General features: G+C 53.6%; 4 protein-coding genes across 4 annotated transcripts; 2 read left to right on the top strand and 2 right to left on the bottom strand.

The window, feature by feature from the left end:
* Positions 1 to 1350: 1350 nt before the first annotated feature.
* J4E86_010244 (uncharacterized protein) lies at positions 1351 to 2268 on the bottom strand (the record flags this gene model as incomplete). Its single annotated transcript, XM_051450743.1, has 1 exon — positions 1351 to 2268. One exon carries the CDS (start codon positions 2266 to 2268, stop codon positions 1351 to 1353), a length of 918 nt encoding a protein of 305 aa, XP_051297936.1.
* A 544-nt stretch (positions 2269 to 2812) lies between these two features.
* On the top strand, positions 2813 to 5493 carry J4E86_010243 (uncharacterized protein; the record flags this gene model as incomplete). The annotated part of the gene is made up of 2 exons (XM_051450742.1): positions 2813 to 4051; positions 4111 to 5493. 2 exons carry the CDS (start codon positions 2813 to 2815, stop codon positions 5491 to 5493), a joined length of 2622 nt encoding a protein of 873 aa, XP_051297935.1.
* A 596-nt stretch (positions 5494 to 6089) lies between these two features.
* J4E86_010242 (uncharacterized protein) lies at positions 6090 to 7291 on the bottom strand (the record flags this gene model as incomplete). The annotated part of the gene is made up of 2 exons (XM_051450741.1): positions 6090 to 6983; positions 7259 to 7291. 2 exons carry the CDS (start codon positions 7289 to 7291, stop codon positions 6090 to 6092), a joined length of 927 nt encoding a protein of 308 aa, XP_051297934.1.
* A 5110-nt stretch (positions 7292 to 12401) lies between these two features.
* On the top strand, positions 12402 to 14747 carry J4E86_010241 (uncharacterized protein; the record flags this gene model as incomplete). The annotated part of the gene is made up of 5 exons (XM_051450740.1): positions 12402 to 12540; positions 12590 to 12689; positions 12739 to 14271; positions 14375 to 14458; positions 14513 to 14747. The coding sequence occupies 5 exons, from the start codon at positions 12402 to 12404 to the stop codon at positions 14745 to 14747; spliced, it is 2091 nt and encodes a 696-aa protein (XP_051297933.1).
* Positions 14748 to 15567: the final 820 nt, after the last annotated feature.

The raw sequence follows: 15567 nt of genomic DNA, 5'->3' as shown, positions 1-15567 counted from the left end.
CCGCGGTTGCGACGCACTGCAGGGCAACTTACTGACACTTTCGCAGTCCCAAAAGTCCTTCCGCACCAAGCAGAAGCTTGCAAAGGCGCAGAAGCAGAACCGCCCCATCCCCCAGTGGATTCGCCTGAGGACCGGCAACACCATCAGGTACGCTCTACCCACGATCCGCACGATCTCGCCGCTTCCGATCTCCGTCGCTAGAGATTACAAGGACACGATAATATGATGATGAGAGCACGAGACTGACATTCCGCCCACAGGTACAACGCCAAGCGCCGACACTGGCGCAAGACTCGTCTCGGTATCTAAGCGTATCGCCCCCGACGAACCATCCCTCACTCGATTCTCGATTCCCAACTACTCCTTGTTACTGCGCCGACAACCTACCCCACACGAAACGAGCGACTACATTGGGAATTTCGCACATGGCGGGAAGCGAGCGACCAGTCTTCTAAGCGAAGCACGTCTGCAAACGAGGGATGCTATGGGTGGTGTTCTTTTCACGTTACCGGATACCTACCTACCTCTCATTCATGGCGCTTTGGGTCTGTAAATGGGAATGAAAGGAATCGATTCATGATGGTTTAGATCTGAGCAGTGCTAAATGGAAACACTTGCTGGGTCACAACGAATGACTTTGGTGTGCTGATGATTGTGATGTTGTGCGCGCAATATGATCTCAGATGATGTATGACGAGCGTCGCTTTTGTCATATACTGGGCACTCGCACTCCGAACGCGGTTTGGCACTAAACCTCATTTCAGGCTCATGATCACATCTGGCCCGAGAAGACTACACATGTACGGCGCTCTTGTGAAGAATATTGACTACACTGCATTAACTGTATTCCGCGATGACCCCCGCGACATTGATTTAGCCCCATTGCTTAGCCTTTCGATAACACCACCTCACACAAGGAAAGACCCGACAGGTCTACAGACTACACTAGGATAACACAGGCAAATTGGAAAATATGGCCTCCATGTAGGCTCCAGGGTTCTTGGTCTTCTCATTGATTGAGGTGACTTCCTGGAGAAACCGTTCTACGACGATCACCTCTGCGCGTAAGGTTTCTTTGGAGCGGCCGACAACAATCGCCGCTGCCGCTGCAACGGTAGGCGTCTCAGTATCAGCCCAAGGCGGTCTCTGTCGTACGTCCGATCGGCCTACGGATGGCCATATTAGCGAAGATGCCTCAGAAAGCAAGCCACCTCAGACAAGGAAAACCCCAAACAGGTCTGCAGACTACACCATGATAGGAACAAACGGATCAGAAGATCTGTAGAATCCGGTGTGTTTGGGGGTTTCCCCGTATAAGGTAAAGCCCTCATATTGACGTCCTCTGACCCATCACCTCCCACTCCTCACCTGGAACTTGGGTCGCTGGGTCAGATCCACGATCAAACAAGTCTCCTCGCTCTTGCCCGCTGTCTCATACAGACTGACGACACCCTTCTCGATCTTTATCACCGTACTGCTGCCTGCATAGCAGACGCCCTTCTCCATTCCACACCGATTCGCCATGATGATATAGACAGGTTTATCCCCCTTGGCCTCAACGAGCGGTTGGAAGCGCTCGACCCAGTACGCCACCGTCGCTATATCCGGCTGCGATGGCTCCTGTACAAGTTCCGTAGGCGTAAGGTGACATAGCCAAGCCATGCTTATGCAAACAATCGGAGATTGTGATGTTAGAGCGAGAGTAGAGAACTCGTAATCGGCCCAAGGAGACACGAACTTGTAAGGATTTATATCCATACATATCCCCATGGTAACCTTTCCCAGATTACCGAGTTGGCCGGCATAGAAGGGAGAATCTGGCGATGAGGGATTGGATAGTTTATGCGACTTTGAACCGGGTCCTTCAGATGCCCATGTCTCGTCTGTGTAGTACAGGAAAGATTTCCGGTAGTTGTTTAGTATTTCTCCATCTGGCGATACAGTGACGGTGGAGTTGTACTGCGTTTGACTGTCCCCGGGATTGGCGGCTGGGGTGGTGATTTCTGGGTAACCGACTGTGACGTGGCAGTTATAATGTTTTGCTACTTTCTGCGCCCATTGGGTTGAGATGCCGGATGTGGTAGGCTCGAGGAAGGGTTGGATCTCCTCCAGTGATTGGAAGTTGTAACCTGAGAAGGCGAGTTCGGGGAGGACGAGCCAGGCTAGGTCGTGGGGAATGGCGGTAGACTGGAGGATGCGTTCTGCTCTTTGGATGTTTTCTGGCACGCGCCCAACTTCTGGGGCGAATTGGAGACAGGCGACTTTCATGTTTGCAACTCTCTTGAGTTTGTTTGAATGAACGGATTCTGGTTACGTCCAGGACTTTGGCGTGGAATTGTGAGGCTGTCTGGGTTTTTCGGAAGGCTGCTAAGAGAAGACTTGTATCTTGTGCCTGAATCAGTCGAGACTGATAGGCCGAATAGTTGCTATCTTCCCGTGCGGCTGGGAAGTACCGACTGACGCTACTCAGGCACCAAGCACTGGTTGATTTGTCGTGACAGATGGCTACGAAGTCTGATTGGTTACCAAAAGTAGAATGGGACCGAATGCGGCGACCGATATGGAGAGTACAGTAAATCAAATGTCGCGCTGTTGAGGGTATAGATGCAGCTGGCTGCCCCACTAGACGATCAAGACCCTTGTCGGCTATGATGGCCAGCCAATCGCGCCATTTCCGCACTCCAGCCTAACCCCATCCGGCTATGACGCGCATAACTTTCGATGGCCTCACGAGAGCCTCCACAGCTTACGCAAAGCTACAGCACCCCTCGTCATGTGTCGCGCCTCCCGGTAGCCCTTTCATCCGATCGAAATGGCAGGTAGACGGCTTGTCGATGCCGCCAAGCTCTTCAATGCCTCCAGATCCGTCGCACAGAAGCACGTCGCGCTTCGCTCTAATCAGTGGGACGCTTACAACAAAACCTCGTCGCTAGCCAAAGCCGTCAAGAACCAGACGGACCGCGTCACCCTCACGGCAGCCGCTGCCATCGCCCTCTCACAGCGCTTCAGCGAAGAAGCTCCCTCGTACGCGAAAGCCGCAGCCGAGCGGGCGACGAACACACAATGGACACAGCAGGCGGATATACCTAGAAGAGACACAGTGAAGAGAGATACACCCGTGGAGGGTACTAGAGGGGGTGTAGATCAGGATCATCACTACGATCGATCAGGTCAAAACAGCTCTCAGGCGCCTCCGCCCACAGAAGAATTGGAGGTGGAGCAGAAGAAGGCCCCCAGGTCCCCGCTACCAGACGGCACCATACCAAGCCAAGGGTTGACACTCGAAGAAGAGGAAAAGGGCAAGGATGTGTTCTCCGAGAGGCCAGTGCATGAGGCGCCGAAGGAACCTCTGGCTGAGGACCAGGGTGAACAAGTTCGTCACAAGGACGATGGCATCAAACCGGTAGAGTCCACAGAGGCCACAATACCGCTTCCCGGCAACCCCAGGGGCGCCTCTACACAAACCTCTGAAACGATCCCCGCACACGCGAACGACCCTCAACAGACGCCGATATCTCCACAGGCAGAGAAGCTGCAGAAGGGTCATGACAGAGACGTCTTCTACACGCGATCGGTCGAATCGCAACCAACAGCCTCGTCACAACCTCAATCACAGATACCTCGGAATTCAGGAACAAAACAGCAAAGCGACGAACACGTGCCGGATAAGCAAATGAATCAGGATGTGTTTTACAATGTACCCAAGCCGGCGCAGGGGCAAGTGGAGGAAGACCTACCAGAGGGCATCAACACGGATGTCTTCCATTCGAGAAAAGTTGCTAGGATGCTAGGAAGCGATCCTTTCTCGAGAAAGGAATATGCAGAGCGGAAGACCAGTGATAGACATCCGTTGGATGACAGACCCGTAGCAAAGACCACCGGCAGGCATCCACTCGACGATAGACCTTTGCCGTCAGTACAGCAACAAAGTCAACCGTCAACGCAGTCAAGACCGGTCCAGGAATCCCAACCCGCACCTTCGCCAAAGGAGATGGAAGACTTAGCTTCTCAACTTGCCCAGGACGTGCAGTCAAATGCGGCTGCGTCTGAGGTATGCCAAATCCATCTACTAGCCTGAAGCCTGCTGATTTGCTGACAGTTGTACAATAGTCACCAAATGAGGTAGTGACCCAGCCAGAGAAGTCATCATACGCGCTGCGAGAGTCGAGAGTCCCTTCGTCACGGTTCGGTCGCATATGGCAGTACGCTGGTTTAGGCACAAGCATGGCACTCGGAGCTGTTGGTGAAGGACTTCGACGAGCGACCGGCAGTGCTGCGTCAACTGGTGGCTCGTTGATGCTGAGCCCCGGGAACATGGAAATACTGGTCGCAAAGCTGTCCCGCATGCGAGGTGCCGCTCTCAAGCTTGGACAAATGATCAGTTTCCAAGACATCAAGATGCTGCCACCAGCGATTCACGATGTTTTGCAACGGGTCCAGGACAGCGCAGACTACATGCCGGCCTCACAACGGAACAAAGTCTTGAGCAGCAACCTCGGAGATGACTGGCGAGATCTTTTTGAATCATTCGAAGATGTGCCTATCGCGGCGGCGTCGATCGGACAGGTACACAAAGCAGTGCTCAAGTCTAATGGTCAGGCAGTAGCTGTCAAGGTACAATACCCTGGCGTTGCCAACTCTATCGACTCTGACCTCAGCAACCTGTCCATTCTCCTAACAGCATCTCGCCTCCTGCCAAAGGGTCTGTACCTAGACAAGACCATCGCCAACGCCCGAACAGAATTGGGTTGGGAATGCGATTACACGCGCGAAGCCGAATGTCAAACTCGGTTCCGCAACCTTCTCCAAGACGATACCGATGTCTTCACCGTCCCTAAAGTCTTCCCCGAAGCCTGTGGCCCCACCGTCCTGACCGCAGAGCTCATGCACGGTGTCGGCGTCACCAAACTCAAGACTCTAACCCAGGACCAACGCGACTGGATTGGTACGCAGATTCTCCGTCTCTGCCTCCGCGAGATTGTAGAGTTCAAGTTCATGCAAACCGACCCCAACTGGACAAACTTCCTCTACAACGCCTCCGCCCAGAAGATCGAACTGCTAGACTTCGGTGCTTCGCGAGACTACCCCGACAAGTTCGTCGAGCCCTACATCAAAATCCTGATCGCAGCCTCCAAAGGCGACCGCGCCTCTCTCCGCAACCTCTCTGTCGAACTCGGCTACCTAACCGGCAACGAGAGCCCCGCCATGCTCGACGCGCATATCCAGAGTGTGCTCACGCTTGCCGAGCCTTTCAGCGGCAGTGGACCCGAGATATACGATTTCAGAGACCAAACGATTACAGATAGAGTGCGTGGCTTGATCCCCGTTATGGTCAAAGAGAGGCTTGCGCCGCCACCGGAGGAGACGTACTCGCTTCATCGGAAACTCTCGGGCGCGTTCTTGCTGTGTGCGAGATTGGGCTCGAGGGTTCCGTGTAAGGAGTTGTTTAGTAAAGCGGTGAGGACGTGGGAGGGGATGGCGTCGTTGAAATAGACTTGGGGGTGTGGGACGATGTGTAATGTAGTCTATGTATTTTAGGTTGTCTTTGGCAGCGCTTATATGTAAACATATATCTACGAAGGATGTATCGCCTATCTTCAAACTGTGCAGCATGCTTCGTTTCTTTCATTGTTGGTTTTTTAACGCATACACGCTACATCTTAGGCCATCAATATCCGCTCCCATCGCTACATCACTTTTTCAATTGTGCTACCTTGTTAGCTGCAACCCTCCTTCATCTTCTTTCCCATGTTTTTGCGCTCTTTTGTGGACACTCCTGTTTGCTCAACTAGCCCTAAAGGATCCAGAAGTTGCTGGAAGGCATATACATAACCATCATTATGAACATTCATGACCAGATTAGGAAATTTGATACATGGTGGTGGCTGAAACATGGAGCTACTGACTCTAATGAAACAAAGAGCGGCATGGAACGAAGGGATGAAGGCACTGCATGTGATCACACATTCCGGAGCAGAGGCATGCAGAAGTGAATTTCGCACCGTTTTTATTTTCACATCCTCGTATCCGCTATCGAATACCTAATGAATGCCATCGCTTATGATACAAAAATGACGTACTAACACCGCTCATGCACTTTTGGTACCCAGCTTTTTGTTGGCCTCCCTCTTCAAGTCCTCCTCAGTCTGACCATTGAACCACAAGTACGCCGCAAGCGCAATGAAAGAACCAAAGCCACCCGCCATGATCATCCTGCCGCGGAAACCTTGTTTCCTCTTCAAAGCTTCATCGCCGCCCAAGATGACGACTGCTTTCTTGGACCAGGTGTACTCGAGACCGCTGTACATCGTCGTGCTGGCCACGATGGCTGACATGCCCTGGATCATCGTCTTGACGCCTTCTTCGCCTCCTAATATATCTTGGATCGACAGGAGCAAGCCACCAGCTGCGGATGTCGTGGCTGAAGGATCATGTAGCAAGTTTGTGCAAAGCAGCGTTCCCAACAGACTCAGCTGCAGAAAGGTGTTGAACTTGGATATGGTGGTGGGATGTACCTCCGCGCTTGGCAAGCTGAAGTCCCAGTATCTGGCCATGGTCTTGGGTGCGGGTAAACTGGCGTATCGGTAGTAAAACGCACTCACTGCCAGACTGACATCTCTTCCCAGGATCAGTGCGGCGAGTGGCATCGGAAGACTTCCATTGACTGCCAGGCATGTTACCAAGGTTGTCATTAGGAGCTTGTCGGCCATGGGGTCGACGACGCTGCCGACCACGGTTTGGAGGTTCCAGCGGCGGGCGATCCAGCCATCGAGTAGGTCGGAAAAGGCGGCATAGGCGAAGAGAGAGAAGGCGTAGAGATGTTGGTCGTGGATGATTAGGTATCCGACTACAGGGGTAGCTATGAGTCGCGAGAATGTGAGGATGTTGGGGAGGTTGTAGATTTGCTCGTGACGCGGTTTGTCGAGTTTGAGCGTGGATTTGAGGGTTGTGGCTAATTTGGCGGAGGTGGAGGCGGGTGAAGGCTGCAGGAATATGGTTAGCTATAGAGTCGTGTTGTAACCGTTCACAAATTCGCTGTGGAATTAAAGGGACTGTTCGCAATAACTGAAACAATAAAAAAATACAAAACACAAACGCAAAGTTCGAGAGTTAAGAGGGAGAATCTTTTATATCTTTAGTAATCAGACGGGAAGGAAAACGTCCAAGAAGTATTATTCAGGCTCCAGGCACGGCCTTACTCTGAAATCTGATCGGTACTATGCTGGTGATATGAAAAAAATTGCACCTACCTCTGTACCGCTTCTAGGAGCAGGAGAACCAGTTGCTTCATCTTCAAGCTTCAGTCTTCGTGTAGTCGAAGTACTGAATAGACTAGCAGGACGAATTCCACAATGCTTCCAGGGTGTGTGCACTAAGGAACGTCGGCTTAGATTGACGTCATCGCGACTCCAGGTACACGAAGCAAGTGAGGAGGCCGAGCACAAAGCTTGTGGATGCTGTGCACGCCGCGAAAGCGTTCTTAGGCTGAGAGAAGCTTCTGAGAGAGCTGAAATAGTACGACAAGGTGTATAGGCCCTCGCCGGGAGTATAGAAATCATCGACGCTGTTGCATTCGCGTGTTTGCAGTCGCGCTGAGGGTGAGCTTGAAGCTCGCAGCTGCCGTCGGAGTTTGCCAAGCGCCACTAGCGACAAAAACAGAAACCGTCTTACAAACGCTGTCTTCACTTCCTCTCTTCACATCTTCTACTTGATGAGACGAATACATTGCAATCTGATCAAAGAAAGACGAGGCGATGATTTCCGCCACGAAAGATCGCTTGCGAGCTATCTGCGCAGATCTATTTTTGCCACACACATTATCGTTGCTAATGAAGAAAGTGTACCCTCATCCGGTCAACAACGTCTATGCAGACGCTAGGAAAACTCACTTGCATGCAGTACGTTCATATACTTGAGACTCGCCACCCCAACACGTCGATCCAAAGCAGCGGGCTGTACAGCGTATTCGTAGGCTCGCCAGAGGAAACGCCTAGTCACCTCGCGGCGATACTGCGGGCAATATCCTAGTGACATCGATAGACGCATCTCCAGGGTCTCAAACTTTTCACATCGAACGACCTGACGCATCCTAGACGACGCCACCAGCAGCGACTACGGGGACTGACACTCGTGGTGCGAACAGCTGCTCAACATTGAGTTGACACCTTGGCTGCGTTCTAGAAGAATTGGAATACCGTTAGCAGCAGTTGAAACAGCTTGGAAAGTATGAGCAGTAGACGGCCCAGCTCGGCTGAGCTTCCACGTCTCAAGGCTGCTCAAGCGTGTCTTCGACCGCTCATCCACTCCAGTGGCTGGACACGCTTGCGCTCTTGCCACGATCATTCGACATCGCCGAGGACATCCCGCGCCTACCAGGAGCATCATGCGTTCAAACACTGCGGATGCTTGGTTCAGCTGTTCAGCCGCTTCTCCACGCATCGTCAGTCTCAGACTGGTCCGCGGGACTTCTTCCAAGTTCCGCACTTGGACTTCCCTGCTGCATGGCTAGGTGCGCAAATCACTCTTCTTTGTCTCTTCATTTGGACTCTTCCTCGGCCGACTTCTGCATTCGTCATGTAACCTAGCCACTGTCAGTTGTTCAGTCTAGATGTCGCGATAGCCGCAGTTGTCGCAAGAACGGGATCTACTGATCGCCCGGGTCTTACCGAGCAAAGGAGTGAGCCATTGACTCAGGCACCACCACGTGAGCGGTTGAGGATTCGTTGCTGCGAAGTTGCATAGTCCGTAAATGGAAGCAACGACTATCGATTCCAGCGGGGTTGTAGACCCTCTGCTAATCTCCGGGGTCACGACCTCTTGGCTACATCTATAGTCTGCATATGATACAGGAATCTTCCTAGAGCCAGCGCCCCTAAGCTCAGTTTGACAGGCATCTCGATTTTCGAGCACTTGTGAGGCCCGGCAATCCTGGATAAAAACGCACACCACTTCTCTCGATGCTACGGGCCGCCCTTCTCAATGGCTGCAGTAGCTTGTCTCCGGGATTGACTTTGGGTCTGCCATGTGTCATGCGTCGTGCATCAGGACACTAGGACAGCCAGTGGCTTCGCTTCGTTAGTAGCCCACATTATCCACTGAGAAACTCTAATCGTCCTGCCTCCACGCCATGAACTCAGCTCACACTATTGCGCAATGACGATGACCGGAGTGGGGCTCAGTAGTCAAGCACGTAGAAGCGTTCCAGAAGAGCGTAATGCAAAGGCAGAATCCAGCTCTACACAGCGTGCGGGAAATCTTCGGGTTACACAATCAAGGTACACTTTCCGTGTCTGTCTAGCGTTGAGATCTCCAAGCATTTACTGATCTTCAGATCAGCTCAGGCTCGAGCCTGCGAGAACTACTCACGGGTAGTTTGATCACCCCGCCACGCGCTGGCAACGTCGTCCTCGTGGACCCTTCTGCAAGTGACAAATGGACCTGAAACTACCGACAGTCTGATACCCAGCCTCCGAGTATCTGATACACGGTTATGGCAGATCAACGCCCTAAACACGGAAACGACCCTGCTTCGGCTGTTCTGCCAACGCTGCCTTGTGCTTCGAGGAGCACTGACTTGACTCGTCATTCCTGCCAGAAGTGAGCAACCTCAAGCTTGCGACAGTGGCACGGGAGGTCTGCTTGAACACTGGATCAATTTAAGTTTTCGAGGTAGGAATTATGCGTGGGTATTTGATGCTGCACAGCAAAAGGGGGTTCATCGGTTATTCGATGCGATCGCAACGGCTAAACTTGCCAGACTCGTCCATTGCCGTCTGTTCCTGAACCAAGTCGCCAAAGCACGATTACTCAAGACATCTTATCGACGAATGCGCATCGCTATCCCTTTTCTGCTGGACAAGTTCTGTTTGTCGCTGCAAGCCATGACTTACCAATAACACTAACGGTTATTCAATATTTGATGTGGTGGTTCGCACTCCACGCTCCTAACCTAATGCTCCTATATCACTGCATGATAAGGGCAAGCGCAGATTTCGCACGCAGTTCCTAATCACACGCGACGTTGAAGCGAAGCCATTCCACTTTTGACCGGCATCTCGTGTCCGCTTGCGGCAGTTGGACGGAGGGCCACGAGTTTCAGGAGCGCGACTCCAGGCTCCGCTAACGCAGGTACCTTTGCACACCAACCCGAAATGTTGTTTACTCCGCCAGGCGTATCATCACTAGTACACCTGCACCCCCGCGAACATTTGTTTTCGGCAACGGTACTGCAGGTCGACGGTCACGCACAAGTCCCGCAGAAACGGCGCCGATGTTTGCGTCGTGGATTCAGATATGGGTTCGCCCGCGATGTGGGCTCAAGAGCGAGTGTCGGATATGAGTAGACCGAAAGTATCGCACAGTCCGCAATCGGTCAAGAAACGTTGAATAGTGTGGAGATGCGATTCGTTGAGTGCATATGGTGGGGTGCTATGAGTCCAGCATTCATGTGCTCAGGCGTGCGCAGCTCCACTAACAGAGATCCCCACCTCATGAATTGCAAAGCAAGAGCTTGGAGCGTACGCGGTGTCTGTGACATGAGGTCTTCATAACGCATGAATGTCTAGGTAATGCTGCCCTATTGCAGCAGCGCTTGTACGCGAGAGGGAATGACGCCGAAGGTTTTGATTCGTTCCCCGACCAATGAGCGGCGGTGGCCGGTGGATAACGGCTAGCCAAAAGTAAGTTCTGAAACGAGGGCCGCTATCTCACTGGCTTGCGAGCGAAGCGTCACGCCGGCCAGAGAGGCTTCAGTCGTGGCCAAGGACGCGCTCGTAGTGTGTGGATGACAACCGCAGACATGAGGAGGTGACAAGCAGATGGCGACAGATTGGATCAGATGCTGCTTCATGATGAGCTGGGAGATTTGCAAGAGGCGATGGCCGCTCCCGCAGGCTGGCTAAAAAGCGCGTTTCAGATGAAGATCAAACCATGCCCAGCGTGCTACTTCTGCTGGTTCCTGCATCTAGACGCACCACACTTGGACGATGGACCAGCCACGAGTGATGACTTCAGCGACGAGGCTGGGTGGTGGTCACTGACGACATGTACCCGTGACGCACTGGCCGAATTTGCACGAAGCTGCAGAGTGATGTTCCTGCATTGGTAGCGCGGCCTGGGTGATCGATCCTCTGCGCGACACGATTGCCGGCCATCGAAGCAGTACTCGGAAGTAGGCAAACATGGTTCACATCCGCATCAGGGAATGGCTGGTAGCACACTGGCAGTGCAGCGTGTCTTGGCAGCGGACGGATGCGGCAAAAAGGAATGTCGAAGGTGCGCCGGACGATGGTTGTCCAGAATCCGACATGTCGTTCTGGCGACCATGGGACGACGGCGGCCGGCGGGCTTCTAGGTGGTGGTTAGAGTTGCGCCTCTGCAGGGCCGGCAGCGGTGGTGGTGGCACTTGGGCACATGACGATGGCCGCTGGAGGTGGGCTCGGGTTCCCTGCCAGGCCTCGAAGCTAAACTGACGCAAGCAGCGTGTTTTCCATGGCATGAAGCAGCGCGGCAGGCATCGGACCGCGATGATCGATACTCTAGATGGGCAAACTGGACGTCTGTGTCGCGAGGGCCTCGTGGTGGGCTGCAAGCGAGGGTTAAGGTTTTCGAGTGTCTGCGGCTGGCGGGGCTAGGCCGGATGTGGCCTCTGCGCCGAGGGCGCGCAGGGCAGGCGCGGGCGGCGAGCAGCAGCAGGGAAGCAGGCACAGGAAGCGTGAGGAAGGCGCGAGCGAAAGCGAACAAGGCGAAGGAAAGGGCAGCCCGGCCGCCCAGGCACGCACCTGCCCCGGGCGCGCGTCCCAGCAACATGCGCCCGGGGAGATGAGGTGCCATGTGTGCTTGGGGGATCCCAGAGCAGAAAAAGCCGCTCAGTAGTCGAGAGCATGGGCGGCCAGGCCAGCACATTAGCCAACCTTTCGCGCTGCGCTCACCACGGCATGCACGGCCGCAGCACGAGTCGCCCGCACCCCTGCCGGCCAACTGGCCGCTGCGCTCGCCTCGGCGCCCCAATTGGCCGCGCTACCTGCACTGGCCAGGCCGCTGACTGGTGTGCGGAAATAGATCAATGTGAGACCACTAGCCTCCTGTTTCACACGCCCTCCGACACCTAAAGCTGCCGCTGCCCCCTCAGATTTGCGTTTCGTATCCCCCTCCCAGAGCTGTACCTTCTTGGTGAATTCTTGAGACTGCTATCTGAGGCAGGTTCCTCACGTTTTTATTATCCGCACCACCGTCGCGTTTTATTATCTATCCTTTTAAACATAGCCTGACACTCTTTCGTTTTCGATCCTGGCAGGTCCTCGTCGAGCCCTCCCTCGTGTTCCATCCAACCCCAAGAAGGGCCACCGCGTCTGACGTTCCCACTTCAAACACCTATACAGAGGAACGTGTTGCAGCGCACCATGTATCCATCCGCCCACCACCAGCAGATGCCGCCACCCCAGGCACGCTCTGTCGCGCCAGAGACTTTTCTATTAGACCAGGACGCCCAGCAAAGCCTCCCGCCGGACAGTGTCGTTGCCCTGCAGCAGGTCGACAACCGTACGTGCCCGCGCATTGACCGCCGTCCCGCATACTAACGCGCCTGCAGTCAAGTACTTCCTCATATCAGCGCCCGTTGACTGGCAACCCGACCAGTACATCCGCCGCTTCTTGCTACCCACAGGCGAATACGTCTCATGTGTTCTATGGTAAGCGCCGTGTTCTTCATTAATTCATGCAAAATCTCACAATCCGCAGGAACAACCTTTTCCACATCTCAGGCACAGACATCGTGCGATGCCTGTCATTCAGATTCCAGGCCTTTGGCCGCCCAGTCAAGAACTCGAAGAAGTTCGAAGAGGGCATATTCTCAGATCTGCGCAACCTGAAATCGGGCACAGATGCTTCCCTGGAAGAGCCCAAGAGCGCTTTCCTTGACTTCCTGTACAAGAACAACTGCATCCGAACACAGAAGAAGCAGAAGGTTTTCTACTGGTACAGCGTACCCCACGACAGGCTCTTCCTTGATGCCCTTGAGCGTGATCTCAAGCGCGAGAAGATGGGCCAAGAAGCGACCACCATGGCCGTCAGCGAACCCGCTCTTTCCTTCGAGTTTGATTCATCCCAGTCGCTCTTTGAGCAGCTCACCAAGGCGCAACAAACCAACTCATCGTCCTTCAACAACAACGTCCAGCCATCGTACCAGAGCACATCGCCCGACATGCAAAGAATGGACTCCATGCCCCCACCAACCATGGTCCCCGTACAGCAATCCATGCCTCAGATGCAGCAGCCAATGCAGCAACCAATGCACCACGAGGACCCCATGGCCCAGTACCACCAGCAAATGTCCATGCCACCTTCCATGCAGAACCCCGTTGTCAAGAGCCGGGAGCAGCGCGAGATGAGCCAGTCTTTCCAGTACGACCGCAACGGCATTCCTTTGTCCCAAGTTCACCAGCGCCACAGCTCCATGCCCGCATACATGGAGTACTCTCCTGCGCCGTCCTTCGTCTCTTCTCACTACGAGGACTACAGCACCCGCGGCATGTCTTTCGAGCCATTGACCCCACCTCAACACCAGATTGGTCTCGGTGCTGAGCCTGCTTACATTGCGAACGAGGACACTGGTCTCTACAGCGCTATCCCAGACCTTCCAGTTCCCAACACATTCAACCCTCTCATGAACATGCCACCATCAAACTTGATGGGCTCTGGCTACCCCGGCGTTTCCCGGCCATTTGCTCCTGGCAATGTCTACTCCGTGATTGAAGGCTCACCTACCTACAAGCAACGTAGGAGGCGTTCGTCCCTTTCCGCTGGTATCGCCGCTGCTGTCACCGCTTCCGGTGCAGGTGCTCACCAGGTTCACCGCCCAAGCGACCTGAGGCGATCAATGTCCAGCTCAGTCGTTCCCCTTGCTGAGGTTGATGAGTCAAACCACAACTCGCCCAACAGCACCAACGGTGCGAGCTACGCCCAGATGCCTGAGCAGAAGCCTCACATGGACATGTCCCGCCAGGGTACCCCACTCAACACTGTTGAGGAGAGCCCCGAGCCGCAGTCCGCTTCGCTGCATCACGACGATCTCAACACCCTGGTCAACGGCGAGCTCTTTGAGAGCCCTCTCCAGCACAGCGCGGTCGCTCGTACCGCTGGTGCAGGAGGACCAGTTTTCCGACGCGCCCGCAGTGCCACCATGATGGAAATCGGCCCGTACCCCCAGAAGTCGCACTCCTGCCCGATCCCCACCTGTGGTCGTCTCTTCAAGAGATTAGAACACCTCAAGAGGTAAGCGCTCGCAATTTCCCCATCTTGCTATTTTTGTACCACACGATCACTCGGGCCTCCACTTTATTTGTTGTTTTGCATAGACGCTGACCCTGGCGCTTAGACACGTACGCACCCACACACAAGAACGACCATACGTTTGCCCGTTGTGCAACAAGGCCTTCTCGCGCTCAGACAACCTTGCCCAGTATGTACCCTGTTTACCGCCCAACCAAAAATCATATACTAATTAATTCATTAGACATCGTCGCACACACGAGCCCCGCGCTGACGGCGAGCCGCTGAGTGACTACCAAGAAGAAGACGACCTCGAGGGCGAGGAAGACCACCTCCACTCGCTCGCGGATGAGCTTTCGCCTGAGTCCGGCAACGAGTACCTCGGTCTGTCGCACTCCATCAACGACATTCCTGGCCCAGGACTTGGTATGACCATGGCGCCACCACAACACAGCCTCATGGCCGGTAGCCACTACTGAGCATACCCTGTCACGACGTCACACATGTGAAATGAGCATTTCGGCGCAATCAATGGCGCAGCCATCTAGAAGGATACCAGTCTGCTGTTTTTCTTGTTCATCTTCTTGTCTTCGCGTTTAATCTCTTAGACCGGTGTCTGTTTTCCTCTGTCCGGCATACATTCACGATGTCCGCACTGCATTTGTTCTTGCTTTTTCTTTTCCAGCCTTCGGAGCTAGGAGATGGTGATACCACCGGATTTTGGCTTTTTGAGGGGTTGGCTGACGACACAACACTACGAACATGAGTACCCTTCTTTTTTTGTCTCATCGTTTCACGTTTTTCCCTTTTCTTCTTTCTTTTCCCTTGCGCTCCGATCTGTTTGCTCGTTGTCGTCGTCGTTCAGCGCTCTGTTGAATATATCCTTGGCGGCATGGCTTGCTTTGTTGCAAAAGTTGTTTGATGGTGGACTGGGACACCATTTGAAGCGTACGCATACGCATATCGTTCATACATCTCTCTCGGATATGCAGGTAGCTTGGTGGTTTGCGTCTTCCTCTTCATGAGGCGGCGTGTGTATAATATTGAAACTCAATGCAAAACGCATAACTGCACTTGTTGTCTTCGCATGCCATTGCTACCGTGACCTTTCGTATGCTTACTAGAATGACCAACACCCATACTTCGCATCCAGTTCGCGCACGCGTTATCTCATTACACTCAGAAACCAACACTCAGGATGAAACACCACCCCATCCCATCACACATGTAAATCCCAAGAGACATACGATCAACACATCAAGAACATCATATCACAGCACATAACCATCATACCAACAC

The sequence above is a fragment of the Alternaria arbusti genome (assembly GCF_024043155.1).
Source record: "Alternaria arbusti strain BMP 1465 chromosome Unknown scaffold_21, whole genome shotgun sequence".
Classification (NCBI taxonomy): domain Eukaryota; kingdom Fungi; phylum Ascomycota; class Dothideomycetes; order Pleosporales; family Pleosporaceae; genus Alternaria; species Alternaria arbusti.
The sequence above is the reverse complement of the archived record's forward strand: the minus strand, read 5'-3'. Positions and strand labels throughout refer to the sequence as shown.